At 62.9% G+C, this 27942-nt stretch overlaps 3 protein-coding genes across 4 annotated transcripts; 2 read left to right on the plus strand and 1 right to left on the minus strand.

The window, feature by feature from the left end:
* Nucleotides 1–9: 9 nt before the first annotated feature.
* SYVN1 (synoviolin 1) lies at nt 10–6512 on the minus strand (the record flags this gene model as incomplete). The annotated part of the gene is made up of 10 exons (XM_066209250.1): nt 6395–6512; nt 4920–5060; nt 4593–4685; nt 3603–3755; nt 2625–2673; nt 1837–1940; nt 1628–1754; nt 1179–1278; nt 627–692; nt 10–319 (listed from the first exon to the last, which is right to left on the minus strand). Coding segments are annotated over exons 2-10 (1134 nt in total), but the record flags the coding sequence as incomplete, so codon positions are not given.
* A 3319-nt stretch (nt 6513–9831) lies between these two features.
* Nucleotides 9832–18241, plus strand: CAPN1 (calpain 1). The gene is made up of 23 exons (XM_066209244.1): nt 9832–9882; nt 10307–10411; nt 11325–11592; nt 11684–11753; nt 11876–11994; nt 12415–12548; nt 12628–12796; nt 12883–12966; nt 13044–13129; nt 13720–13794; nt 13875–14035; nt 14109–14287; nt 14805–14816; nt 14905–15116; nt 15214–15253; nt 15336–15401; nt 15790–15847; nt 15946–16010; nt 16088–16156; nt 17150–17228; nt 17302–17418; nt 17688–17746; nt 17890–18241. The coding sequence occupies exons 3-23, from the start codon at nt 11326–11328 to the stop codon at nt 17914–17916; spliced, it is 2148 nt and encodes a 715-aa protein (XP_066065341.1). The 5' UTR covers nt 9832–9882; nt 10307–10411; nt 11325; the 3' UTR covers nt 17917–18241.
* A 1424-nt stretch (nt 18242–19665) lies between these two features.
* POLA2 (DNA polymerase alpha 2, accessory subunit) lies at nt 19666–27838 on the plus strand. 2 transcript variants are annotated; one of them, XM_066209245.1, is made up of 18 exons: nt 19666–19779; nt 20881–21008; nt 21092–21168; nt 21338–21392; nt 21489–21598; nt 22001–22188; nt 22611–22699; nt 22877–23032; nt 23282–23344; nt 23649–23691; nt 23998–24116; nt 24326–24364; nt 24475–24548; nt 24707–24815; nt 26080–26186; nt 26432–26491; nt 26616–26742; nt 27043–27838. In XM_066209245.1, the coding sequence occupies exons 1-18, from the start codon at nt 19674–19676 to the stop codon at nt 27268–27270; spliced, it is 1878 nt and encodes a 625-aa protein (XP_066065342.1). In that variant the 5' UTR covers nt 19666–19673; the 3' UTR covers nt 27271–27838. The 2 variants fall into 2 exon arrangements, with proteins under 2 accessions (XP_066065342.1, XP_066065343.1); XM_066209246.1 differs by having other exon boundaries at nt 21492–21598.
* Nucleotides 27839–27942: the final 104 nt, after the last annotated feature.

The raw sequence follows: 27942 nt of genomic DNA on the forward strand, positions 1-27942 counted from the left end.
GATTGGGACGGAGATCAGGATTGGGATCGGGATCAGGATTGCTGTCGCAGGCTGGCAGAGCAGTGGCCGTGACCCCCAAAACCATTCCCAGAATCCCCAGAATCCCCAGAGTTCCTGGCATTCCCGGGATCCCCGGCATTCCCAGAGTTCCCAGGATTCCCGGCATTCCCAGAGCTCCGGGCATTCCCGGCGGAAGCAGCACCTGGTGTGGAAGATGTGGTTGCAGGGCAGGCGCTTGGCCCCCGTCACCATCTCCTCCCGGCAGATGATGCACACGTTGTCCACGGCCTGCAGCTCCTCGGCCGTGGCGTCGGGGTACCTGTGCCGGCAGAATTCCAGGAAAAACCTCCCTGGGTGTTCCCAGAAATCCGCCTGGCTGATCCCAGAAATCCCCCTGGGTGATCCCAGAAATCCCCCTGGGTGTTCCCAGAAATCCCCCTGGGCTGGGGTTTTTGGGATGGATGGACAGAGGGTTTCCCGGGATTTGGGGTTTTTGGGATGGATGGACAGAGGGTTTCCCGGGATTTGGGGTTTTTGGGATGGACGGACAGATGTTTCCCGGGATTTGGGGTTTTTGGGATGGACGGACAGAGGGTTTCCCGGGATTTGGGGCCCGGGGCACTCACAGCGTGTTCATGTTGCGGATGGCCCGGCGTGACATGATGGCGTCAGTCACGGCCTTCTTGAACTGCCTGGAGCAGAGCATGGGATTGGGATTGGGATTGGGATGGGACTGGGACGGGATCAGGACCGGGATGGGATCAGGATGGGATCAGGATCAGGATCAGGACTGGGATGGGATCAGGATGGGACCAGGATGGGGATCAGGATCAGGACCGGGATGGATCAGGATGGGATCAGGATCAGGATCAGGACTGGGATGGGATCAGGATGGGACCAGGATGGGGATCAGGATCAGGACCGGGATGGATCAGGATGGGATCAGGATCAGGACTGGGATGGGATCAGGATCGGGACCAGGATGGGATCAGGATCAGGACCAGGATGGATCAGGATGGGATCAGGATCAGGATCAGGACTGGGATAGGATCAGGATGGCATCAGGATTGGGATCAGAATTGGGATCAGGATCAGGATCAGGACTGGGATGGGATCAGGATGGCATCAGGATCAGGACCGGGATCACCGCCAGCGCCGTTCCCGGCCCCGGGCCTCACCTCATGGCCAGGTACATGGGGCGGATGGCGAAGAGCGGGAAGGTGTGCACCTTGATCATGATGGTCATGAAGGCCATGTAGAGCAGCACCTTGACCAGCCCTGGGCGACAGGGGGCAGGTGGGGCCAAAAGGTCACCGGGGGCAATTCTGGGCCAGCCGGGGGGACCCCAGAGTCACCTGGGCCAGCCGGGGGGACCCCAGAGTCACCTGGGGCAGTTCTGGGCCAGCCAGGGGGACCCCAGAGTCACCTGGGCCAGTCGGGGGGGACCCCAGAGTCACCTGGGCCAACCCGAGGTCAGTGAGGTGACCAGCTGGGCACCGCCAGGCCTTTGAGTCTCCACTGCCCACCCAAGGCTGGTTGAACACCCCCCACCACTCGTCCTCCTCGTTAACCAGGGGCTAATTAACCGCCCCCCGCAGCCCGCCCCGAGCGCCGCCAGGCGCGCCACCTGTGAAGAGCTCGGTGTAGAGCATGAAGACGGCCTTGTTGTCCCAGGGGTTCTCGTTCTGCAGGTCCACCGAGTGCAGCACGTACTTGACGAAGACGGTCAGCACCATGGTCATCAGGACGGCGTACTGAGGGCGGGACAGGCGCCAGGTGGGACCCCCCGGGCCGGCAACGGCGCCGGCGGCCGCGGCGAGCGCCCGGCCCACCCACCTCGAAGCCGAAGACCAGCTGCACCGAGGCGCCGCGCGTCAGGATGCTGTGGTAGGCGTGGCTGACAAAGAGGAAGTCCAGGATTCCCAGCAGGAACATCAGGGCTGGGGCAGGGGGAAAAGTAACACCAAACAAATCCCGAAAAATGAGCAGGAGCCGCCCTGGGGAGCAGCTTTGGGGGGGGGGGGGGCAGGCCCCGCCGCTAACGAGCTTGATTAGCTTTTAATTCTCCCACCCCAGCCACGCCTCGCAGCCTCCCACCCCCCAAAACTCCCAAAGTTCCCTTGGAAACTTGGCTCATACGTCCCCAAATCCCGTTATTTCGGAATTTGGGGGATCTAAGATCCCTACACATCCCCCAAATCCCATTTTTTCCAATTCTGGGGATCTAAGATCCCATTTTTTCCAATTTTGGGGGATCTAAAATCCCTACACATCCCCCAAATCCTGTTATTTCCGATTTTGGGGGATCTAACATCCCTACACATCCCCCCAAAATCCCGTTTTTTCCGATTTTGGGGGATCTAACATCCCTGTACATCCCCCAAATCCCGTTTTTTTCCAATTTTGGGGCATCCAAAATCCCCTTTTTTTCCGATTTTGGGGCATCCATCCCTTAATCCCACTTTCCCACCCCGTTTCTGTCTCGTTTTCCCTCCGTGCAGCTCATTAACCCCCCCCCAATCAGCCCCTCGTTAACGAGCCGGGACTGATAAGGGCAATTTGGGGTTATCAGGCCCCACCACGCTGGGCTCAGCCCCAGAAAGATGCAAATGAGCAGCACTCACAGACGATTCGGAAGTGGAAGAGCCACGAGATGTTGGGGCTCCTCTCCATCTGCGCCGGGGAGGAAAATCGAGTTCTCCCGTTAAAACCGACGGGTTGGGGTTATTTGGGGGGGGTTTGGGGTTATTTTGGGGGGCTTTGGGGTTATTTTGGGGGGGTTGGGGTTATTTTGGGGGGCTTTGGGGTTATTTGGGGGGGTTGAGCAGATTTGGGGTTATTTTGGGGTTGGTTTCAGGTTATTTTTTGGGTTGATTTCAGGTTATTTTCAGGCTGGTTTCAGGTTATTTTTGGGGTGGCCCTGAGTTATTTTTGGGTCGGTTTTCAGTTGATTTCAGGTTATTTATTTTCAGGTTGGTTTCAGGTTATTTTTGGGTGGGTTTTCAGTTGATTTCAGGTTATTTTCGGGCTGGTTTCAGGGGTTTTTGGGGGCTGGTTTCAGGTTATTTTTGGGTCAGTTTTCAGTTGATTTCAGGTTATTTTCGGGCTGGTTTCAGGTTATTTTTGGGGTGGCCCTGAGTTATTTTTGGGTCGGTTTTCAGTTGATTTCAGGTTATTTATTTTCAGGTTGGTTTCAGGTTATTTTTGCGTCAGTTTTCAGTTGATTTCAGGTTATTTTCGGGCTGGTTTCAGGTTATTTTTGGGGTGGCTCTGAGTTATTTTTGTGTCAGTTTTCAGTTGATTTCAAGTTATTTTCGGGCTGGTTTCAGGGGTTTTTTGGGGCTGGTTTCAGATTATTTTTGGGTCGGTTTTCAGTTGATTTCAGGTTATTTTCAGGTTATTTTTGGGTCAGTTTTCAGTTAATTTCAGGTTATTTATTTTCGGGCTGGTTTCAGGCAACTTCCGGGCTGACTCCGGCTCGAATTTTGAATTCCCAATCTGAATTCTGGGTCGGTGCCGGGCTGGATTTCCGGGGGGAGGTTTTTTTTTTTTGGGGGGGGGGGTCGTTTTTTGGAGCTGTCTCCCCTCCTCCCGACACTCACAAAGTCCACCCTGTCCTCGGCCAGCCAGTGGAAGCACTTGAGGAAGAGGAGGAGGGTGAAGAGGGCCACGAAGCGCGGGCTGAAGTCGTCCCTGAAGACGGTGAAGGCCAGGCAGGTCTCGGTCACCGCGTACCACGAGCGCTCCAGGAGGTGCTGAGGGACAGGATATGGGGCAGCCCCCCCAGGCCGGACCCCAACGGGGGCCCCGAGGTGCTCTGGGCTGGGAAAGCCCCAAAAACGGGGCCCAAACACTCTGGGGGGTTCAAAATTCATCCCAAAACGGGGCCCAAACACTCTGGGGGGTTCAAAATTCATCCCAAAACGGGGCCCAAACACTCTGGGGGTTCAAAATTCACCCCAAAATGGGGCCCAAACACTCTGGGGGTTCAAAATTCACCCCAAAACGGGGCCCAAACACTCTGGGGGGTTCAAAATTCACCCCAAAACGGGGCCCAAACACTCTGGGGGCTCAAAGTTCACCCCAGAACTCCAGGGGTTCAAAATTCACCCCAAAAACGGGGCCCAAATACTCTGGGGGGTTCAAAATTCACCCCAAAACAGGGCCCAAAGACTCTGGGTGGCTCAAAATTCACCCCAGAACTCCAGGGGTTGAAAACTGTCCCCAAAAACAGGGCCCAAACACTCTGGGGGGTTCAAAATTCACCCCAGAACTCCAGGGGTTTAAAATTGACCCCAAAATGGGGCTCAAAGACTCTGGGGGTTCAAAATCCACCCCAAATTTGGGCTCAAAAACCTCCAGAAGTTCAAAATCAGCACCGAAGATCTCTTGGGGTTCAGAACGTCCACCACAAGCGGCACGGAGAGACTCGCGGGGTTCAAAACCCTTCCCCCAAAACGCATCAACTCTCCCCCCAAAACGGCCCCAAAGACCTTCTGGGGTCAAGAATCCCCCCCCAAAACCAGCCCCAAAGTTCTCCAGGGACCCCAAATCCTCCCCGCAGCCCCCCACGGGGAGCTCCTGGTGCTCACCTCCATCTCGGCCGCCCGCAGCTGCCCGAAGAAAACCTTGCCCATGAACTTGCCCAGCAGGAAGACCAGCACGAAGGCCTGGATGTACAGCACCTGCAGGGGCAAAGAGACCCCCAAAGGCCTTTTTGGGGGCGGCCTGGGGGGGGCTGGCGCCCGAATTTCGTGTCCTAGGCGGTGGGAGGGGGTGGGTGGGGGGGAGCCAGCCCCGCCCGGGGTTGTCCCGTCCCACCCCGGGGGGATTTTGGGGAGCACCTCAACCCTCACTGTGCCTGTTGGGCAGTGCCTGAGTTAATTAGGGGCGGTTCATTAAGAGGGAATCACACTCACGGCCATGCTGGGGCTGGATTTGGTCAGGTAAACCACGGTGGGGTAGAACTGGTGCTTCAGGTAGTAGGCGTGGGCCACCACGGCCGTGGTGAGAGCCAGGCTGCCAGCCATGACCAGGGCTGTGCACAGCATGGCCTCGGCCTGGAAAACAGGGATTTCACCCCAAAAATAACCCACATTTCACCCCAAAATACAGAATCGGGCTGCCAGCCGTGACCAGGGCTGTGCACAGCATGGCCTCGGCCTGGAAAACAGGGATTTCACCCCAAAAATAACCCACATTTCACCCCAAAATACAGGATCAGGCTGCCAGCCATGACCAGGGCTGTGCACAGCATGGCCTCGGCCTGGAAAACACCCAAACCAGGGATTTCACCCCAAAAATAACCCACATTTCACCCCAAAATACAGGACCGGGCTGCCAGCCGTGACCAGGGCTGTGCACAGCATGGCCTCGGCCTGGAAAACACCCAAACCAGGGATTTCACCCCAAAAATAACCCCCATTTCACCCCCATAACCCACATTTCACCCCAAAAATAACCCACATTTCACCCCCAAATAACCCACATTTCACCCCAAAAACCCACATTTCCCCCAAAACCCCACATTTCACCCCCCAATAACCCACATTTCACCCCCCAATAACCCACATTTCACCCCCAAATAACCCACATTTCACCCCAAATAACCCACATTTCACCCCCAAAACCCCACATTTCACCCCCAAATAACCCACATTTCACCCCCAATAACCCACATTTCCCCCCCAAATAACCCACATTTCACCCCAAATAACCCACATTTCACCCCAAAACCCCACATTTCACCCCCAAATAACCCACATTTCACCCCCAATAACCCACATTTCCCCCCCAAAACCCCACATTTCACCCCAAAACCCCACATTTCACCCCAACGCCACGCCTCAGGCTGCTGCTGTCGCACACAGCGCGGCTCAGGATGGAACCCACCAAAACCAGGGATTCCACCCCAAAAACAAGCCCCAAACTCAGGGATCCAACAGCCCCCGGGGCTTCGGGGGGGTTCGGGGCTGGAGCAGAACCCCCCAAAGGAGAATTTTTAGCTCCTCAACGATTCCTGGGAGCAACAAAACCGGGAGTTTCCAAACGGAGCTGCCAGCGCCCGCACCGGCTCCTGTCCCACGTTTGGGGGGCAGCAGGTGCCGAGTCCCCAGGTGGGACCTCCTTGTCCCCCTGTCCCCCCCCGTGTCCCCCTGTCCCCCCCGTGTCCCCCTGTCCCCTCTGTGTCCCCTCATGTCCCCCCCGTGTCCCTGTCTCCCCCCGCACCCCCCACATCCGCGTCCCCCGCTCCCGTCCCCTCCTCCAGCCGGACCCCAAACTGTCCCGGCTCCCTCGGCTTCCCCCCGAGCCCCGCTTTGCCCCCGGCCCCTCCCGGCGCCCCCCCGGTGCCGTGCCGCCCCCTCGGGCCCCGGTGTCGCCCCCCGGGACTCACCGGGCCCGACCCCGCCTCAGCCCCGCCAGCCCCGGGCCGCTCCCACACCGGAAGCGCCTCAGCGCGCGACACCTCACTTCCGCCCGGACCGCACCACCCGCGGCTCGGGGGGACACCGGGGGGGTTCACGGCCTGCCTGCTCCCCCCACCCCGCTATCACAACAGCCGCTCCCCACAGAGACACCGAGGGTCCCCTCCCTTCCCCCCGCACCGGCAGTGTGAGGGCTGGCGACCCCCCGTAAACCCCAAACCGCCGCGCTCCCCCCCCCGGCACGCCCGCGCTTGGTACGGTCCGAGCGGCCCCGCAGCCGGCCCGGGGGAGGGCGGGGCCGCCCAGGGTCCCGTGGCTCGCGCTGATTGGTCAGGCCCGGAGGGGCTCGGCCAATCAGAGGAACCCCCCGCGCGCGACGCCGCTTGGCCGGCGGCCGTTGCTAAGGGAGGGGCGGCGCGGGCGAGGGGCGCGACCCCGCCAGCCCCCCGGGCACCGCCCGGGTTTGTCTCTTGCCCGCCTTTCGCTCGTACCGCGCGCCGCGCCCGGCGCTTCGTGTCCTCCCCCAGCCGCTTCGCCCCTCACAAAGCCCGCCGAGCCCCTCACCCGGCCTTCCCTTCACACCTCTCCCCTCACGGCGCCCAGCCAATCAGCGGCGCCGCCTCTGCGCTCCTCGCCTTCTGATTGGCTGCTACCGCGTAGCCACCCACCGCCCCGCCTTCAATGCGGAGCATAGAGGAGAAGGGGCGTGGCTTATTCAATCCCCGCCGTCTGATTGGCTGACGCTGCAGCACCTCGGCCTGGCCTATAGAATGCGGCTCCAGGGGAGGGGCGGGGCTAAGGTCGCTGAGGCGAGGGAAAAAGGCGGGAAAGCGCCGGAGCTCCTGAGGGGGATTTTTCCCGCCTTTCCCTATTTCGGCGTCGGGAAATCAATTCGGCGCCTTCAATTTGACTAAGATATAGCAAGGAAGGGGAGTTTTCATTTTAAGTTGGTTTTTTTCTCGTGGGGAGACCGGGCGGCGTTGTCCTCGATCCCTTTTTTGAGGCTGGGAGAGGGAATTCCTGCAGCGCGGCTGAGGCAGGGAGGTACCGGCCTGGGTTAATCCTGTGCTCGCTCGGAGCTCTCGGGGATTAAACCCTTGTTCTGGTTTTGGGGGGGATTTGGGGCTTTTGGGGTATTGAAAGGGGTTGAGTTCGGGGGTCATTTGGAGCTTTCTGGGGCTGAAATGCTAATCCTTGTTCTGGGGGCCTCCAAACCAGGCAAAACCCACCCCGTGACATTCCAGAACCCCCAAACTTGGCATTTTCCCCCCAAAAACCTGATTTTCCTGTTGTTTCTCTCCTCCCCAAGAAGACACTCCGGTGCAGGCGTTCCTCTCCAGGGTCTCCAACAAGGTCAGTCCTCCCCAAACCACCTTTTCGTTGTGTGTTTTTTAAGAAAATCCACCTTTTTTTGCCTGAATTTCGTGGTTTTTCCGCCCGGAGCAGCTGGTTTTCGCCCCGTTTTGCAGGACCTGCTGACCGTGGTACTGACGTTCTTCAGGCGTGTGAGGCTGCCCGGGAGCAAATGAAACCCCCTGAAGGTCTTCCCTGCCCTCTGAGTGCTTAATTAGCGCCTTAATTACAGCCCTGACACCCTCCCAATCCAGTGGGGGTCCTGATGATGCCCCCAGTAATTAATTGGGGGTCTTAATGAAGCCCCTATAATGAATTTGGGGGGGTTCTAATGAAGCAGGGGGGTCTCAGTATATTTTTGCAAATGAAGTGGGGGGGCTCTAATTAAGCAAGGAATCCTAATGGTTCTCTGTTAATGAAGTGAGGAGGTTTAATGAAGCAGGGAACTCTAATGATACCCCACCAACGATGCTCCCCCAATCAAGCAGGGCCTTAATGATGCCACTGCTAATGAGGTGAGGAGCCCTAAGGATGTCCCTGCTAATGACGCAGGGCCCTAATTAACCCCAAAGATGAACCCCAAACCCTCAGAGCGTTCCTCCACTTCCCAGATTTCTGCAGGTTTACCCCAGAATCCCTGAATCGCTCCCAAAAATCCCCAGTTCCCACCCGAAGCCAGCCCTGGGCAGCCTGGGGTGACCCTGAAACCTGGACAGGGCAAGAAATCATCACAACTGGGGATTTTCAGCGACTTTGGACCCATTTTCCCTTTTATTCTGTGTGGAAACTGGGCCCTTTTATGGCTTTGGGCCCCTTCTTTCCTTTTTTTAACCCTGGAATCGGCCCCTTTTGGCTTTTGGCCCAAATTTCCCTGGAACTGAGGTCCCCCTGTGCAGGATTTGGGGTCAAACCTGCTGCAATTGGGGCTGTTCCACACCCTCAATGCCATTTCTTTGGTTTTTACACCATCAGTTTGGGGGTTTTTTTAACCCAACCCCCGTTTTTGTTCACCAGTGGCTCTTTCCTGCCCTCCCAGCTGCTGGTTTGGGGTGATAACTCTTCTCGGGGTTGTTTTTTTCTTTTCCTTTTCCGTTTTGTCACCCACACCCTTCGGAATCGCCCAGAAGGGCTCGTGTTCTCCCCGAGGCCCCTCTTGTCTCCTCGTTTGCGGGCAAAAAAATGTAGAAAGTGGGAAATAGATAATTTAAAAAATCCCTAATTTTTATTTCTTTTGTCTGTGTGAAAAACAGATAAAAAAGGGGGAGCGGGTCTGACTTGGGGGGGTCCACGGGGAGTGTGACACACGTGTGACATCCAGGGGAGTGTGGCACACGTGTGACATCCGGGGGAGTATGGCACACGTGTGACATCCAGGGGAGTGTGACACGTGTGACATCCAGGGGAGTGTGACATGTGTGACATCCAGGGGAGTGTGACACCTGTGACATCCAGGGGAGTGTGACACACGTGTGACATCCAGGGGAGTGTGGCACACGTGTGACATCCACAGGAAGGTGACAGGCGTGTCACAGCCATGGCGGGTGTGTCACACGCGTGTCACACACCCCCCACAGATGTGCAGCCCTCAGTGGCCCCCCTAGAGTGTCCCCACCACGTCCAGCCCCCCAATGTCCCCTCAGTGTTCCCCCAATGTCCCCTCAGTGTCCCCCCCAATGTCCCCCCGTGTCCAGCCCCCCAGTGTCCCCTCAGTGTCCCCCCCACCCCTGTCCCACCCCCAGTGTCCCCCCAGTGTCCCCCCAGTGTCCCCCCCACTCCTGTCCCACCCCCAGTGTCCCCCCAGTGTCCCCCACCCCTGTCCCACCCCCAATGTCCTCCCAATGTCCTCTCAGTGTCCCCCCACCCCCAGTGTCCCCCCAGTGTCCCCGTCCTGCCCCCCCGCCGTGTCCAGCCCCGCCCGCCCCCTTCCCCTCCCCTTTCCCTGCGGTACAATCCCGCCGGAGCCCCAAACCCCCCCAAGCCCCCCCGGGCCCCCAAACCCGCCCCGTGTCCCCCCAGTGTCCCCTCCCCGCGGGGGGGGCAGGGAGGGAGCGGCGTGGGGAGGAGTCTCGGCCCGGCCTCGCCTTCCTGCTCGAGGAAGTTTGGGGTGAGAAATTTCCCTTCTCCCGGCTTTCCCCCCCTCCTCCCCAAAAAAACAAACCCCCCCCGCGGCCGGGCCCGCTGCTGGGCTGAGGTAGGAGCGGGGCCGGGGGGGTGACACGGGCGGGGACAGGCGGGGACACAGCGGCGGCTCCTCCCGACCCCGGCCCCGGGGGGCTCCCGGCGCTTACACAACTCCGCCACGGGGCAGCAAAAACCCGGCAAAACGGGCAAAAAACCAACCCCCCCCCGCGCCTTCCCGCGGCCGGGAGAGCGGCTGGGAGTCCCGCACGCCGCCGCCCCCGCCGCGCTCTCGCCAAAATTCGGGATTTCGGGGTGCCGGAGCCGCCCCGGGGGCCGGGAACGGGCGGCGGGCCGCTCTCTGCCGGGACTCGGGCGGTTGGAGGTCTGTACCGGGGTTTCCTCCGCAGCTCGAGCGGCCGCTGAGGTGCAGCCGGGCCCGGCCCTCGCACCTGCCGGCGCCCAACACGGGGTGACGGGAGGCGGTGTGTGTCCCCCTCGGCCCGGACACGTAGGTGGGGAGCGGGCCCGGGGAACGGGGGGGACCCCCTGGAGGGGAGGGTGCCTTGGGCTCCCGCTCGGCCCCGTTTTGGGGTTAATTCGGGCGGGTTTGGGGTGTCCCTGCCCCTGCACCCGAGGGGGCTCTGCTGGCGTTTGGGGGGAGGGACAGAACCGCCCGTGTTCGGCCTGGTTCAGGGCGGGCCGCGGTGCCCCCAGCCCTGTCACGGCCCCGTCGCACCTCGGTGGCTCTGATTAGCGCTTAATTAACGTGCCTGGTGCTTAATTAACCACCCCAATGCTTAATGAAGCTCCCCAGGGCTCGGGGAAGGCCCTGGGGCTTGGACCCGGGGCTGCGCCGCGCCCGCGGCCGCACCTCAACCTGCACGACCAGTCCGGGGCGGTTTCCGCTCGTTTCCTCGGCCCCTGGGGCTGGCCCGGGTCACAGCTCTGGGGGTTTCCCTCTGGCGGGGCCGTTTCCGGGTGACACCCCAGGATCTGGGCGCTTCCCTGTCCCCAGAATTCCCGATTTTCACCCCACGACGGCCTCGCTCTCGTCTCACCAAAACCGCCCCGATTTCCTCCGACCCCACCCGGGCAGGACTCCGAATCTGGGGGGAAATCCCCTATTTCCCCCCAAAATCCCTGTGCCCCCCCAAAACCCCCACCCGGCCCCCCATCCCCTGCAGCACACTCACCTCAGACCCGTTTTCCCCCAAATCCCGAGCGTGTTTTTCCCAAATCCCCCCCCAAAATCCCCAGATCCCCCCCAGGCCCTTATTCCCCTGCAGCACACCCATCTCACCCCCTCTTTGCCCAAATCCCGAGCGTGTTTTTCCCAAATCTCCCCCCAAAATCCCCAAATCCCCCCCCCCAGACCCTCACCCCGTTCCCCCAGACCCTCACCCCGTTTCCCCGCCGTCCCCTCAGGATGGCGGAGCCGCCGGTGGTGCCCGTGTTCTGCACCGGCGTCTCGGCGCAGGTGCGGCGGCAGCGCGCCAAGGAGCTGGGGCTGGGCCGGCACGACAACGCCGTGCGGTACCTGGGCCAGGATTTCGGGCAGCTGGCCGAGGAGTGCCGCCGCTCGGGGACCCTGTTCCGGGACCCCGCCTTCCCGCCGGCCGCCTCCTCGCTGGGCTTCCGCGAGCTGGGCCCCGGCTCCTCCAAAACCCGCGGCGTGCAGTGGAAACGGCCCACGGTGAGCCCGGCGCCGACCCGGCCCCGTCCTCCCCCCAAAACCCCCGTGGGAACGCGTGAACATCCCCGATTCCGGCGTTCTGGCCCCGCAGGAGCTGTGCCCGCGGCCGCAGTTCATCGTGGACGGAGCCACGCGCACCGACATCTGCCAGGGAGCGCTGGGTGAGGGCTCCTCCTCGTCCCTTGGCCCCCCCGGATCTGTTCTGGGCGATGGTTTCGCCGGGAATTCCGGCCTGGTTGGGGGTCTTCCCGGCTGGAATTCGGTGCTTTTGGCGCCCGCCCAGGTGACTGCTGGCTGCTGGCGGCCATCGCGTCGCTGACGCTCAACGAGACGCTCCTGCACCGCGTGGTGCCGCACGGGCAGAGCTTCCAGCAGGGCTACGCCGGCATCTTCCACTTCCAGGTCAGCACGCCGCGGCCTCGTGGGGGGACATCCCAACGTTTCGGGGCTCCCCCCGTCACTCCAGGCCTCCTCGTGTCGCTCTGAGAGGTTCCACGATGCTTTGGGGCTGGCTTCGCCTTCTCCGCGCCTCCCCTTGGCCGTTCTCAGGGGCTCCCCCGCAGTTTTGGGGCTCCGCTCTGCGGTCTGGGGGCGACCCTCTGATGTTTTCAGGGTTCCCTCCACCCCTTTGATCACACCTCCGATTTTGGGAGCATCCCCCACCATCTTGAGCCCTTTCCCCCTCCAGTTCCTCGTGTCCCCCTCCCGTCGTGGCGACTCCACTTCCCCTTCTGCCCCGTGGGACCCCCAACCGGGCGTTTTCCCCCCCAAAACCTCCTTGCCCGGGTAGACCAGGGGGGCTGCTCCCGCCTGTCCCCCCAGATCTGGCAGTTCGGCGAGTGGCTGGACGTGGTGGTGGACGATTTCCTGCCCACCAAGGACGGGAAGCTGCTCTTCGTGCACTCGGCCGAGGGCTCCGAGTTCTGGAGCGCGCTGCTGGAGAAGGCCTACGCCAAGTACGGCCCCCCGCCCGCGCCCCCCGCGCCCCTTCTGTGGGGCAGAGCCCCCCCGCCAACGGCCCCGGGCGCCCCGCAGGGTGAACGGGTGCTACGAGGCGCTGTCGGGGGGCAGCACGTCCGAGGGCTTCGAGGATTTCACGGGAGGAGTCACCGAGTGGTTCGACCTGCGCCGGCCCCCGGCCGACCTGTACCAGATCATCCTGAAGGCCCTGGAGCGCGGCTCCCTGCTCGGCTGCTCCATCGACGTGAGCGAGTCCTGGGGGGGTTTGGGGGAAGAGACGGTGGCACCGGCGTCGTTTCCTGCCTAACGCCGCTCGGTGGCTCCTCGCAGATCACCAGCGCCTTCGACATGGAGGCCGTGACCTTCAAGAAGCTGGTGAAGGGCCACGCCTACTCGGTGACCGGCGCCAAGCAGGTGGGGCCGGGCGCTGCTTTGGGGAGGAAACGGGGGGTTTTGGGGGGCGCGGCCCTGATGGTGCCGCCCACCCGCAGATCCCGTACCGCGGGCAGGCCCTGGAGCTCATCCGCATGCGCAATCCCTGGGGAGAGGTGGAGTGGACGGGCGCCTGGAGCGACGGGTGAGGCTTCGTCAGCGCGGGGCTCGTTAGGGGCGACGAGCCGGACTGCGGCCCCGCTGTCCCTGCTGACCCCAGTGACCTCGCTGACCCCACTGTCCCCCTGACCCCAGTGACCTCGCTGACCCCAGTGACCTCGCTGACCCCACTGTCCCTGCTGACCCCAGTGACCTCGCTGACCCCACTGTCCCCCTGACCCCAGTGACCTCGCTGACCCCAGTGACCTCGCTGACCCCACTGTCCCTGCTGACCCCAGTGACCTCGCTGACCCCACTGTCCCCCTGACCCCAGTGACCTCGCTGACCCCAGTGACCCCACTGTCCCCCTGTCCCCACTGACCCCACCGTCCCCACTGACCCCGCTGACCCCACTGTCCCCCTGTCCCCACTGACCCCACCGTCCCCACTGACCCCGCTGACCCCACTGTCCCCCTGTCCCCACTGACCCCACCGTCCCCACTGACCCCGCTGACCCCACTGTCCCCCTGTCCCCACTGACCCCGCTGTCCCCGCTGACCCCACTGACCCCGCTGACCCCACTGTCCCCCTGACCCCGCTGTCCCCCTGACCCCGCTGTCCCCGCTGTCCCCACAGCTCGGCTGAGTGGCACACGGTGGAGCCGGGGCTGCGCCAGCAGCTCATGGTCAAGATGGAGGACGGGGAATTCTGGTAGGAAAAGTTCAGCCCCGGCCCCTTTTCCCCCCCCGGCCGTTCGGTGCCCGGGGAACGAGGGCAGACCCTTCCCACAGGATGTCCTTCCGGGATTTCCTGCGGGAATTCACCCGCCTGGAGATCTGCAACCTGACCCCGGACGCGCTGCAGTCCCGAAAGTTCCGCAAGTGGAACACGCGGCTCTACGACGGGACGTGGCGGCGCGGCAGCACCGCCGGCGGCTGCCGCAACTACCCCGGTACGCGCCGGCCCCGGCCCCGCCCCCGCCGGGCCCGGCCCCCCGAGCTGAGCCCCCCCTGCCCCGCCTGCAGCCACCTTCTGGATCAACCCCCAGTTCAAGATCCAGCTGGAGGAGGTGGACGACGACAGGGATGAGGACGGCGGGCGCGAGCCCGGCTGCAGCTTCCTGCTGGCGCTGATGCAGAAGCACCGGCGCCGCGAGCGCCGCCACGGCAAGGACATGGAGACCATCGGCTTCGCCGTCTACGAGGTAGCGGCGTCGGCTGGGGCCAGCGGGGGTCGACTGGGGTCAGCCAGCATTGACTGGGGCAAACTGGGGTCTACCAGCATTGACTGGGGCAAACTGGGGTCAACTGGGATTGACTGGGGCAAACTGGGGTCAACTGGGATGTACTGGGGTCAACCAGCATTGACTGGGGCAAACTGGGGTCAACCAGCATTGACTGGGATCAACCAGCATTGACTGGGGCAAACTGGGGTCAACTGGGATTGACTGGGATCAACCAGCATTGACTGGGATCAACTGGGGTCAACCGGCATTGACTGGGATAAACTGGGATCAGCCAGCATTGACTGGGGCAAACTGGGGTCAACTGGGATTGACTGGGATCAACCAGCATTGACTGGGATCAACTGGGGTCAACCGGCATTGACTGGGATCAACTGGGATCAACTGGGGTTGGCCGGGGTCACTCAGGGTCAGCTGGTGGCACCCGGTGTCACCCGCCAGCAGCCGAGGCCACCCGGTGTCCCCTCTTTCCGCACAGGTCCCTCCCGAGGTGGGTACGGCGGGCGCGGGGCAGGGCGGGGCGCGCCGGGGCGCTCGGCGGGGCGGCTCCGGACCGTTCCGTGCCGCGGTGCCCGCAGTACGTGGGGAGCTCGGGGGTGCACCTGAAGCGGGAGTTCTTCCTGGCCAACGCGTCGCGGGCGCGCTCGGAGCAGTTCATCAACCTGCGCGAGGTGAGCACGCGCTTCCGCCTCCCGCCCGGCGAGTACATCGTGGTGCCCTCCACCTTCGAGCCCAACCGCGAGGGCGACTTCGTGCTGCGCGTCTTCTCCGAGAAGAGGGCGGGCACCGAGTGAGTGAGCGCCGCCGCCGCCGCCTCGGCCTCGTTAGTGCTAACGAGCCGCGCCGGGCCGGGGCCTCGCCTGAGCCCGCCCTTCCTCTCTCCGCAGGGAGATGGACGACAAGATCCAGGCCACGCTGCCGGACGAGGTCAGCCGGGGGGGCGAGGGGAGGAGCCGGGGGGGCGCCGGGGCGGGGCCCAGGTACCGAAAGGGGCGTTTTTATCCTCCAGAAAATTCTGTCAGAGGGCGAAATCGATGAGAACTTCAAGCAGCTCTTCAAGCAGCTGGCGGGGCCGGTAAGGGTGGACGGCTGTGGAGTCGTCGGTTGATGATGTCATTGCTTGGGAGTGCTGTCATTCGCTGGCCATGACGTCATTAGTTGCCTGTAATGTCATTGGGTGGCTGTTACATTGTTAGTTGGCTATGACATCATTGGTTGGCAGTGATGTCATTGGCTCTTGGTTACTTTAATGGTTGGTCATGACGTCATTAGTTGGCTGCGACATCATTGGTTGGCCGTGACGTCACTGGCTGCCGATGATGTCTCTGGTTGCCGATGATGTTACTGGATGCTGATGATGTCACTGTTGCTGATGACGTTGCTGGCTGCCGATGACGTCACTGGCTGCCGATGATGTCACTGCCCCACAGTGACACCGGGGCCGCCCCGTGTCCCCTCCCCAGGACCTGGAGATCAGCGTCACCGAGCTGCAGACCATCCTCAACCGCATCATCGCCAAACGTGAGCCGGGCCGGGATCGGGGGGGGCCCACCCCAATTAACCCCCGTCCCTCATTAACGCCCCGTCCCTCGTTAACACCCCGATCCTCCCCGCCGCAGACAAAGACCTGCGGACCAAGGGCTTCAGCACCGAGTCCTGCCGGAGCATGGTGAACCTGATGGACGTATCCTCGGGCCGCGGGCTGGGGGGGCTTTGGGGGTCCCCTGGAGCCCCCCCGTTTCCTTAACCCCCACCCCACAGAAAGACGGGAACGGCAAACTGGGGCTGGTGGAGTTCAACGTCCTCTGGAACCGCATCCGCAACTACCTGGTGGGTCTGGGGGGAGGTGGGGTCTCTATTTCGGGGCGCACTGGGGCTGTTTTGGGGTCTCTGTCTCTATTTCGGGGCGCACTGGGGCTGTTTTGGGGTCTCTGTCTCTATTTTGGGGTACGCTGGGGCTGTTTTGGGGTCTCTGTCTCTATTTCGGGGCGCACTGGGCTGTTTTGGGGTCTCTGTCTCTATTTTGGGGCGCACTGGGCTGTTTTGGGGTCTGTGTCTCTATTTCGGGGCGCACTGGGCTGTTTTGGGGTCTCTGTCTCTGTTTCGGGGCGCACTGGGCTGTTTTGGGGTCTCTGTCTCTATTTTGGGGCGCACTGGGCTGTTTTGGGGTCTCTGTCTCTATTTCGGGGCGCACTGGGCTGTTTTGGGGTCTCTGTCTCTATTTTGGGGCACACTGGGCTGTTTTGGGGTCTCTGTCTCTATTTTGGGGCACACTGGGCTGTTTTGGGGTCTCTGTCTCTATTTCGGGGCGCACTGGGCTGTTTTGGGGTCTCTGTCTCTATTTCGGGGCGCACTGGGCTGTTTTGGGGTCTCTGTCTCTATTTTGGGGTATGCTGGGCTGTTTTGGGGTCTCTGTCTCTATTTTGGGGCACACTGGGGCTGTTTTGGGGTCTCTGTCTCTATTTTGGGGTACGCTGGGGCTGTTTTGGGGTCTCTGTCTCTATTTTGGGGCACACTGGGGCTGTTTTGGGGTCTCTGTCTCTATTTTGGGGCGCACTGGGGCTGTTTTGGGGTCTCTGTCTCTATTTTGGGGCGCACTGGGCTCTTTTGGGGTCTCTGTCTCTATTTTGGGGTATGCTGGGCTGTTTTGGGGTCTCTGTCTCTATTTTGGGGCGCACTGGGCTGTTTTGGGGTCTGTGTCTCTATTTTGGGGTATGCTGGGCTGTTTTGGGGTCTCTGTCTCTATTTCGGGGCGCACTGGGGCTGTTTCGGGGTCTCCCCTCACCAGTGACCCCCGTTCTCTCGGGGGGCTCCTCCTGCCAGAGCATTTTCCGCAAGTTCGACCTGGACAAGTCGGGCTCCATCAGCGCCTACGAGCTGCGCCTGGCGCTGGAGGCTGCAGGTGACCCCCGGACCCCCGTGGGCCCCCCCCCGGCCCGGGACCCCCGGTGACCCCGGGCTGTCCCCTGGCCCAGGCTACCGGCTCCCCAAGAGGCTGCACGAGCTGCTCATCACCCGCTACGCCGAGCCCGACCTGGCCCTGGACTTCGACAGCTTCGTCTGCTGCCTCGTGCGCCTGGAGACCATGTTCCGTGAGCGGCGCCGCCATCCCAAACCGGCCCGGAGGATCCCGAAGGATCCTTCCCACCCTGATCCCAAACCGGCCCGGAGGATCCCGAAGGATCCTTCCCACCCTGATCCCAAACGATCCTTCCCACCCCGTCCCAAACAATCCCACCCCGTCCCAAACGATCCCAAACGATCCTTCCCACCCCGTCCCAAACCACCCCAGCCCCCCCGCCCTTTTCCCTCAGAACCAGATTTCCCCCCTCCCTCCCCTCACTCCCCTCCCTCCCCTCAGGGTTTTTCCAAGCCATGGACGTGGACCAGGACGGCGTCGTCACCTTTGACCTGCTGCAGGTACGGGGGCAGCTCGAGGCCTTCCTCCTTCTCCTCCTCTTCCTCCTCCTGTTGTTTTTCCCTCACCCTCTCCTGCTCCCCTTCCTCCTCCTCCTCCTCCTCGCCCTGCTGCCTTCCTCCCTCACCCTCCTCCTCCTCCCCAGTGGCTCCAGCTCACCATGTTCGCCTGACCGCACCCTCCAAGTGCCTTCCGCGACCCCGCGCCGGTTTTTCCCTTGTTCTGGCTTTTTTCGGCGGAAAAGGCTGGAAGGGGAGAGGGCTGAGGGTCCCGCGGGACCCCCCCGAGCTTTGCCAAAGCCCCCCCGTCCCGTCCCCGCCCCCCGCCCGGCCCTTTTGGGGCGAATCCTCCCGGTTTTGGTGCCTCTCGTGCTGACGGAGCCCCGGCCGTCGCCCTTCGCTTCAGGGATCTGCTGCCCCCGGGTGCCGATAAAGTGGTTTTTTTTTTAATTGCGTAAGTTAAAAACGAGATAAAAGCCAAAGGAAAAAAAAAAATTATTTAAGTCAAAACTCTTTTTTTCTGGCAGTTCTTTCTCCCCCCCAGGCAGGGAGGGAGGCGAGGGGATCTCGAGGGGCTGCAAAATAACCGGTTTAGGGGTTGTCTTGGTTCTGCCCCCCAGGCCCGGTTCTGCCCCCCCCAGGCCCGGTTCTCCCCCCAGACCCGGTTCTGCCCCCCCCGGCCCGGTTCTGCCCCCCAGGCCCGGTTCTGCCCCCCCCGGCCCGGTTCTGCCCCCCAGGCCCGGTTCTGCCCCCCCCCGGCCCGGTTCTGCCCCCCAGGCCCGGTTCTCCCCCCCGGCCCGGTTCTGCCCCCCCAGACCCGGTTCTGCCCCCCCAGGCCCGGTTCTCCTCCCAGGCCCGGTTCTCCCCCCAGGCCCGGTTCTCCCCCCCGGCCCGGTTCTCCCCCCAGGCCCAGTTCTGCCCCCCGGGCCCGGTTCTCCCCCCCGGCCCGGTTCTGCCCCCCCAGACCCGGTTCTGCCCCCCAGGCCCGGTTCTGCCCCCCCGGGCCCGGTTCTCCCCCCAGGCCCGGTTCTGCCCCCCCAGACCCGGTTCTGCCCCCCAGACCCGGTTCTCCCCCCAGGCCGGTTCTGCCCCCCCAGGCCCGGTTCTCCCCCCAGGCCCAGTTCTGCCCCCCCCGGCCCGGTTCTCCCCCCAGGCCCAGTTCTGCCCCCCGGGCCCGGTTCTCCCCCCAGACCCGGTTCTGCCCCCCAGGCCCGGTTCTCCCCCCAGGCCCGGTTCTCCTCCCAGGCCCGGTTCTCCCCCCCAGGCCCGGTTCTGCCCCCCAGGCCCGGTTCTCCCCCCCAGGCCCGGTTCTCCCCCCAGGCCCGGTTCTGCCCCCCCGGGCCCGGTTCTCCCCCCAGGCCCGGTTCTCCCCCCAGGCCCGGTTCTCCCCCCCGGCCCGGTTCTCCCCCCAGGCCCGGTTCTCCCCCCAGGCCCGGTTCTCCCCCCCGGCCCGGTTCTGCCCCCCCAGGCCCGGTTCTCCCCCCCGGCCCGGTTCTCCCCCCAGACCCGGTTCTCCCCCCCGGCCCGGTTCTCCCCCCAGACCCGGTTCTCCCCCCCGGCCCGGTTCTCCCCCCCGGCCCGGTTCTCCCCCCAGACCCGGTTCTCCCCCCCGGCCCGGTTCTCCCCCCAGGCCCGGTTCTCCCCCCAGGCCCGGCCCGGGCTCGGTTCCCTCCGAGCCGCCCCAGCCCCGCCCCCTCAGCGCTCTGAGGGCGCCAATTTTCCCGCCCTTTTTTCCTCCCGCCCTTTTCCCCTCCCACCACGGTGGGCGGAGCTTGCAGCGCGCCGCTCCCGCCCCTTCGCCCTCCCATCGCGCTCCCATTGGTCCGCCCTGTCTAAATCTGGATAACCACGCCCCTTTCCCTTCTCCGCCACGCCTCTTCTCCTTATACGGAGAGGCCCTGGGTGGCGCCCGCGCGGTTCGAGCGCGGCCATGGCGGAGCCGGAGCGGGCCCGCGGCCCGGTGACGGCCGAGGCGGTGCTGAGGGAGCTGCGGCTCTTCGAGCTGCGCTGCCAGGGCGAGGAAGTGCCCGACAAGCGTGAGGGAGACGGGGGCGGCGGCCTGGGGGGGAAACGGGGGGGCTGGCAGAGGGGGAGGTGGGTTGGGGGTGATGGGGGGGTGTCCGGGGAGTTGTGAGGGGTGTGAGGGGGTGTGAGGGGCCTGGGGGTGTCACTGAAGGTCTGGGGGTGTCACTGAAGGTCTGGGGGTGTCACTGAAGGTCTGGGGGTGCCCGGGGAGGTGTGAGGGGTGTTGGGGGTGTCACTGAAGGTCTGGGGGTGCCCGGGGAGGTGTGAGGGGTGTTGGGGGTGTCACTGAAGGTCTGGGGGTGCCCGGGGAGGTGTGAGGGGTGTTGGGGGTGTCACTGAAGGTCTGGGGGTGTCACTGAAGGTCTGGGGGTGCCCGGGGAGGTGTGAGGGGTGTTGGGGTGTCACTGAAGGTCTGGGGGTGTCCAGGGAGGTGTCAGGGTGTGTTTCGGGGTCTGGGGGTGTCACTGAAGGTCTCGGGGTGTCCGGGGAGGTGTCAGGGTGTGTTTCGGGGCCTGGGGGTGTCACTGAAGGTCTCGGGGTGTCCAGGGAGGTGTCAGGGTGTGTTTCGGGGCCTGGGGGTGTCACTGAAGGTCTCGGGGTGTCCGGGGAGGTGTCAGGGTGTGTTTCGGGGCCTGGGGGTGTCACTGAAGGTCTGGGGGTGTCCGGGGAGGTGTCAGGGTGTGTTTCGGGGCCTGGGGGTGTCACTGAAGGTCTGGGGGTGTCCGGGGAGGTGTCAGGGTGTGTTTCGGGGCCTGGGGGTGTCACTGAAGGTCTGGGGGTGTCCAGGGAGGTGTCAGGGTGTGTTTCGGGGCCTGGGGGTGTCACTGAAGGTCTGGGGGTGCCCGGGGAGGTGTGAGGGGTGTTGGGGTGTCACTGAAGGTCTCGGGGTGTCCGGGGTGCTGGGGATGCTCTCAGCGGCCTTTGGGGCTGTCCGGGGCGCTCTCAGGGTTCATTTGGCTCCCGGGGGAGTCTCGCTTTGGGGGGGCCGTTGTGGGGAGCCAGGCTTTTGGGGACACAGAGCATTGAGGGGCTGACTGGGGGGTGCCCAGAGGTTTGAGGGGGGGTCCCGGTGGGCTTTGGGGCCCCCCCCAGCGCCGTTGCTGTCCCCGCAGTGGTGGAGCTGTGCCTGAGCCACGGGCTGGGCCCGGTGGCCTTGGCCAACGAGCTGCTGGCCTTCGTCACCAGCAAAGACCTCGAGCCCCAGCTCACCCCCGAGGGCCTCGAGGCCTTCGAGCACGAGGTGGGGGTCCCCCATTGCCCCCCCCCCGCAGCCCCAAACCCCGCGGGGGTGCCTTGGGGGGCGCTGACAGCCCACCCGCGCAGGTGCTGGCCAGGCGCGGGCGGCGCGGGCGCGACGAGCGCCGGGGGCTCCCCTACGACATCCACTCGCTGCAGGAGCTGTATCCCACACCGCCAGCACAGCCCCGCCGTCTGCGGGGGCCCTGGCCGAAAACCGGGGGGGCCGGGAGCTGTCACGGATCCCCACAGAGGGAATGGGGGGCGGGGGGAGGCACGGTTGGGTTTGGGGGGGGCTTCACCCCCGACCGGGAGCCCCTTAACGAGCAGCAGCCTCGGCGAGGAGCGGGAGGACGAGCTGCTGGACGCCTACAGCACCCCGTGCAAGGTGGGCATGGCCCCGGAGCCGCGGGGTTCGCCCGAGGACCGGCCTGCTGGAAGACACGCGTGGTTCCGTTGGGTTGGGTTTGGTTTGGTTTTTTAGCAGGGCTCCCAGAAACGCGGCAGTTCCACCCCGGAGACGCCCCGGCCCAAGCGGGCGCCGCCGGCCCGCAGCCCCTACGGGCTCTTCTCCCCCGGCAGCTTCTCCCCGAGGTGGGTGAGGGCTCCCCAAAACTCACAGCCCTGTGTTCTCCTCGCCCTTTTCCTCCTCTTCTTTTCCCTCCTTCCCCTTAAAACCCCGCCTGGGTGGAAGCTGAGCCTTAAAACCCCAGCCCTGGAAGCCGACCTGTGCTTTAGGAGCTCTGTAAATTCGGGGGGAAATCCTTAAAGCCCCCCCGAACTTTTTGTGGTTACAAACCCTTCAAAGCCACAAACGCTCGGCGGTTTTAAAGCCTCGTTGGTCGATCACCACGAAGCGCTGAACACAGGGCAGGGAATTAACTCATCCCTTCCAGTTCAGAAAAGGAGGAAAACCCAAAACCCGCGGAGTTTTCCCGGCCGGGAGCAAACCCCCTGGCCTAACCCCCCCCCGCCCCGGTTTTCTCGTCCCCACAGCGTCACCCCCTCGCAGAAATACTCCTCCCGGGGGGGCCGGGGCGAGGTCGTGGCCTCCTTTGGCTCCTCGGGCTCGGCGTGGCGCGGCGGCGGCGGCGGCGTCGGCGTCCGACCCTTCGGGGACCCCGAGCAGACCCTCAGCAAACCCTACAAGTTCATGTTCCAGAGGGCGCCGGACGCGCGGGAAGGTGGCCGGGGGGGACGGGGGGTCACCCCGGGGTGGGTGACACCGGGGTCACCGCCAGGGCTGGACAGGGGTCAGGGGGGGTTTGGTGACACCGGGGTCACCGCCAGGGCTGGACAGGGGTCAGGGGGGGTTTGGTGACACCGGGGTCACCGCCAGGGCTGGACAGGGGTCAGGGGGGTTTGTGACACCGGGGTCACCGCCAGGGCTGGACAGGGGTCAGGGGGGGTTTGGTGACACCGGGGTCACCGCCAGGGCTGGACAGGGGGTCAGGGCTGGGGTCAGGGGGTGTTTGGTGACCCCGGGGGGTTCAGGGGGTGTTTGGTGACCCCCGGGGGGTCAGGGCTGGGGTCAGGGGGTGTTTGGTGACCCCCGGGGGGTCAGGGATGAGGTCAGGGGGTGTTTGGTGACCCCGGGTCCCCCCAGCCCTGGCTGCCCGCGTGGAGGAGCTCGGGGAGGTTCTGCAGAGGCACCACGGCCTGCCGGGCTTCAGCTCCACCTCGCTGCCGGCTCAGGTGAGAGCCCAGACCCCTGCCTCGGGGTGAATCCCCCCGCGTCGGGTTAAATCCTCCCCGTTTTGGTTTTAATCCTCTCCATTTTGGGGTTAAATCCTCCCCATTTTGAGGGTAAATCCCCCGTTTTGGGTTAAATCCCCCCCTTTTGGGGTTAACCCCCCCGTTGTGTGCCGGCAGGAGCCGGTGACGGTGCTGGGGCTCGTGGCCTGTGACGGCAGCGGGAGGCTCAACGCCAGCTCCGTGCTGCTGGTGGGGGACAGGGAGCACTCGGGGGGCGCCCAGGTGCCGCTGGACCTCTCGGAGCTGCCGGAATATTCCCTGTTCCCGGGGCAGGTGCGGCTCTGGGGGCTCCCCCTCCCCTCCCTGCCCCTTTTCCCCCAAATTCCTGCCCCATTTTCCTCAATTCCTGCCCCTTTTCCCCAAATTCCTGTCCCATTTTCCTCAATTCCTGCCCCCTTTTCCCCAAATTCCTGCCCCTTTTCCCCCAAATTCCTGCCCCATTTCCCCCCCAATTCCCGCCCCTTTCCCCCATTCCCACGGATTTTCCCCATTTTCCCCCCGTTTCCCCCCAATCCCCTGTAGGTGGTGGCCCTGGAAGGCACCAACAGCACGGGCAGGAGGATGGTGGTGTCCAAGATCTACGAGGTGACCCCGCTCCGGGGGGATTTGGGGGGATTTGGGCTGGAATTGGGGGAATTTGGGGGGATTTGGGCTGGAATTAGGGATTTGGGGCTGGAATTGGGGGATTTGGGGCTGGAATGGGGGAATTTGGGGGGATTTGGGCTGGAATGGGGGAATTTGGGGGGATTTGGGCTGGAATTGGGGGAATTTGGGGGGATTTGGGCTGGAATTGGGGATTTGAGGCTGGAATGGGGGAATTTGGGGCTGGAATGGGGGAATTTGGGGGGATTTGGGCTGGAATTTGGGGACATTCCCAGCTTTCCCCCAGGGCGTCCCGCTGCCCTTCCACAGCCCCACGGAGCCGATGGCAGGTGAGCCCTGGGGCCTCCACTTTCTGTCCCCAGGTCCCCATTTCTGTCCCCAAATCTCCCTTTTTCCCCCCCAAAACTCCCGTTTTTTCCCCCAAATCTCCCATTTTCCCCCCCAAATCTCCCATTTTTCCCCCCAAAACTCCCATTTTTTCCCCCCAAAACTCCCATTTTTTCCCCCAAATCTCCCATTTTCCCCCCCAAAACTCCCATTTTTTCCCCCCAAAACTCCCATTTTTTCCCCCAAATCTCCCATTTTTTCCCCCCAAATCTCTATTTTTCCCCCCAAATCTCCCGTTTTTCCCCCAGAGCAGAGGATGGTGCTGGTGGCCTGTGGCCCCTTCACGCCCTCGGACGGCGTCGCCTTCGAGCCCCTCGGTGACCTGCTGGAGGTCGTGGCCCGTGACCGTCCCGACGTCTGCATCCTGGTCAGGACCCCCCCCCGCCAACCCCTCGTTAACGAGGAGCGTTTAATTACCTTCGTTAACCCACTCCCGCCCCCCTCCGCCCGCCCCCGCGGCCTCGGGAGCCTCCAAAAAGCCAAAAGCGCCGTTGGCTCGTGAGAGTTAGGAAACGCCGTGAGGAGCGCGCTTTGCTGCGGGTGATTTACGAGGGTTCCTCGGTGTTTTTCCGGCAGCTCGGGCCGTTCCTGGACGCCAAGCACGAGCAGGTGGAGGTGAGGAGGGATCCCCCCGCCGTCCCCTCGATCCCTGCGGGCTGGGGGCAGCCCCAGGTCCCCGACGCCCCGCGGGGAGTTGGGCCAATCCCGTGGTTTTCCCCTCGCAGAGCTGCCAGCTCCTGAGCTCCTTCTCGGACGTGTTCCGCCTCTGCCTCAGGACCATCATCGAGGGCACCAGGAGGTGGCCCAGAAACAGCCCCAGAGCCCCCATTCCCACGGGGATTTTTTCCCCGAAAACGCCACTTTTCACCCCAAAAAAACTCACTTTATTTTTTTTTTTTTTTTTTTTCCCCCCCCAATCCTGTTTTTTTCTCTCTTTTTTTCCTCCCCCCTCCCCAGTGCCGGCTGCCAGCTGGTCCTGGTGCCCTCCCTCAGGGACGTCTCCCACGAGTTCGTGTATCCTCAGCCTCCCTTCCCCTTGGCCGAGCTGCCCAAGGAGGACAGAGCGGTACCTGCCCCCAAATCCCCCTTTCCCCCCCCAAAAAAACCCCAAAAACGGATCCCTGCCCCCTTCCTGAAACACCCAGCTGGGGTTTGGGGTGAGATCCCCCGTCCCCCCACCCAGAGGGACGAGGAAAGGGCGTTTGGGGTCGGAATTCCGCAGCTCCCGAGGCCCCGCTGGGGTTTTTTGGGAAGGGGGTTTAAATTCCACGGGTTTAAAGCCGAGCTCCGCAGCTCCCCAGCCCTTTTTGGGGGTTTAAATCCCCTCGTTTCGTGATCCTTTGTCCCCGGGCAGCAGATCTGGGGTTGCTGCAGAAAACCCAGCTCGGCCCCGGGGAATTTGGGGAACGTTTTGAGGCTTTGAGGAAAACTTGGTGGGGCTGGGGCAGTTTGGGGGCGATTTAGAGCCAATTTGGGGCGGTTTGGGGTGGGTTTGGGATGTTCTGGGTGGGTTTGGGGCAGTTTGGGGTGGGTTTGCGGCACTTTGGGGTGGGCTTGGGGCACTTTGGGGCACTTTAGGCAGGTTTGGGGCAGTTGGGGGCAGTTTGGGGCAGTTTGGGATGTTCTGGGGCAGGTTTGGGGCAGTTTGAGGTGGGTTTGGGGCACTTTGTGCAGGTCTGGGGCAGGTTTGGGGCAGTCTGTGGTGGGTTTGGGGCAGTTTGGGGTGGATTTGGGGCACTTTGGGCAGGTTTGGGGCAGGTTTGGGGCAGTTTGGGGTGGATTTGGGGCAGTTTGGGGCAGTCTGTGGTGGGTTTTGGGCAGTTTGGTGTGGCTTTGGGGCACTTTGGGCAGGTTTGGGGCAGTCTGTGGTGGGTTTGGGGCAGTTTGGGGTGGATTTGGGGCACTTTGGGCAGGTTTGGGGCAGGTTTGGGGCAGTTTGGGGTGGATTTGGGGCAGTTTGGGGCAGTCTGTGGTGGGTTTTGGGCAGTTTGGTGTGGCTTTGGGGCACTTTGGGCAGGTTTGGGGCAGTCTGTGGTGGGTTTGGGGCAGGTTTGGGGCAGTTTGGGGTGGATTTGGGGCAGTCTGGGGCAGGTTTGGGGCAGTTTGGGGCAGTCTGGGGCAGTCTGTGGTGGGTTTGGGGCAGTTTGGGGTGGATTTGGGGCACTTTGGGCAGGTTTGGGGCAGGTTTGGGGCAGTTTGGGGTGGATTTGGGGCACTTTGGGTGCAGTTTGGGGCAGTTGGGGCAGTCTGTGGTGGCTTTGGGAGTTCTGGGGCGGCTCGGGGCACTTGCGGCTCCCCAGGGCACGTCAGCCCCGTGTCCCCGTGCCCAGCGTGTGCTCCTGGTGCCCGAGCCCTGCACCCTGGACATCGCCGGCGTCGTCCTGGGCCTCACCTCCACCGACCTCCTGTTCCACATGGGCGCTGAGGAGATCAGCAGGTGCCTCGTGTCAACATTCCCCCTTTTTTCGCCTTTTCCCCGTTTCTTTAACGTTTTTTCCTTTTAACCTTCCCCCCTTTTCTTTAGTCTTCTCTCCCTTTTATTACCGTTTTCCCCCTTTTCTCCTCTGCCTTTTCTCTCTCTTTCCCTCCCCCCCTGAATCCCCTTTCCCCCGTTTTTCCCTGTCCCTTTTTCCCGTTTTTTCTTCCCTTCTCTCACCGGTTCCTCTGCCCTTCCTCCCGCAGCTCCTCGGGGATCTCCGACCGCTTCACGCGGATCCTGCGGCACGTCCTGACCCAGCGCAGGTGGGCAGCCCCAAAAACGCCTCTTTCCTCCCCAAAAACTCATTTTTCCTCCCCAAAACCATCTTTTCCCCCCCAAACCGCCTCTCTCCTCCCCCGATCGGCCTGTCCCGCGCCTGCCGTGCAGTTTCTACCCCCTGTACCCGCCCTGCGAGGAGCTGAACGTGGATCTGGAGGCGCTGGCGGCCTTCGGGGCGCTGCCCGTCACCCCCGACGTGCTGGTGACGCCCTCGGAGCTGCGCTACTTCGTCAAGGTGGGGAAAGGGGGAATTCCGGGGGAAAAGGGGGAATTCCGGGGGGAAAAGGGGGAATTCGGGGGGGAAAAGGGGGAATTCTGGGGGGACCCAAATCTCCTGTGCCCGGCGGGATTTGGGGGGCTGGGGAGGGTCCCAGTTCTGCTGCCTCGGTGTGTTTCTGACCCCCGTGTCCCCTGTCCCTGTCCTGTCTCTGTCCTGTCCCCTGTCCCTGTCCCTGTCCCTGTCCCTGTCCTGTCCCTGTCCTGTCCCCTGTCCCTGTCCCCTGTCCCTGTCCCTGTCCCTGTCCTGTCCCCGCAGGACGTCCTGGGCTGTGTCTGCATCAACCCCGGGCGTCTGACCAAGGGCCGCGCCGGCGGCACCTACGGGCGGCTGCTGCTGCGGAGGGACAGGACCGGGGACAGAACCGGGGACAGAACCGGGGACAACCCCGGGGACAGCCCTGGAGAGAAAACCGGCGACAACCGCGGCGACACCCCCAGCCCCCGGGTCAGCCCCTGCGTGGCCGCCCAGGTCGTGAGGATTTGAGCTCCCACCTCTCCCCGGAGCAGGAATTTGGGGTCAAAACTCCTGGAATTGGGTCAAAACTCCTGAAATTGGGGTTAAAACTTCCAGAATTGTGCTTAAAACTCCTGGAATTTGGGGTTAAAGCAGCTGGAATTTGGGGTCAAAACTCCTGGAATTGGGGTTAGAGCACCTGGAATTTGGGGTTAGAGCACCTGGAATTTGGGGTCAAAACTCCTGGAATTTGGGTCAAACTCCCAGAATTCTGGTTAAAGCTCCTGGAATTTTGGTCGCGAACCCCCCAGAATCCTTTGGCACACAGAGGAGTTTCCCCAGCGGGATTCGGCCCCGGGAAAAGGGAATTATTTGGGAAAGGGGAATGTGGGCGTGGGATCCTCCCTGTCCTGGTCTCACCCCTTTGGTGGCCTCGTTAGGGGACTTGCAGTTTAATTAGTCCAAAACTAATTAATTACGGATTCCTGGTGCTGCTGCTGCTTCCCAGGAAAAACCAGCTCCGGGTTTGGCTTTTTGACCCTTTTCCCAAAATTTTTTTGCCTCAAATTTACGATGATAAAAGTGAAAATTAATTCAAGTTTCTGCCTCTCCTGGTGTCGTTTCCTGTGGGGGAAAAAAAAAAAAGGGTCAATCCCAGGATTTGGGGGTAAAACCCCGGGAATTTGGGGCTGGGGAGGGAGA

The sequence above is a fragment of the Chamaea fasciata genome, unplaced genomic scaffold (genome assembly GCF_029207755.1).
Source record: "Chamaea fasciata isolate MVZ Bird 193981 ecotype frontalis unplaced genomic scaffold, bChaFas1.0.hap1 SCAF_794, whole genome shotgun sequence".
Taxonomy (NCBI): domain Eukaryota; kingdom Metazoa; phylum Chordata; class Aves; order Passeriformes; family Sylviidae; genus Chamaea; species Chamaea fasciata.

Excerpts from the sequence above, each read along its gene's own strand:
- CAPN1 (XM_066209244.1), top strand. The coding sequence starts at position 11,326 with ATGGCGGAGCCGCCGGTGGTGCCCGTGTTCTGCACCGGCGTCTCGGCG. Across the intron at positions 12,967-13,043 it reads CGGTGACCGGCGCCAAGCAG|ATCCCGTACCGCGGGCAGGC; the intron begins GTGGGGCCGGGC and ends GCCCACCCGCAG. Across the intron at positions 16,011-16,087 it reads GCATGGTGAACCTGATGGAC|AAAGACGGGAACGGCAAACT; the intron begins GTATCCTCGGGC and ends CCCACCCCACAG.
- POLA2 (XM_066209245.1), top strand. The coding sequence starts at position 19,674 with ATGGCGGAGCCGGAGCGGGCCCGCGGCCCGGTGACGGCCGAGGCGGTG. Across the intron at positions 21,393-21,488 it reads CCTACAGCACCCCGTGCAAG|CAGGGCTCCCAGAAACGCGG; the intron begins GTGGGCATGGCC and ends TTGGTTTTTTAG. Across the intron at positions 24,549-24,706 it reads ATCATCGAGGGCACCAGGAG|TGCCGGCTGCCAGCTGGTCC; the intron begins GTGGCCCAGAAA and ends CCCCCTCCCCAG.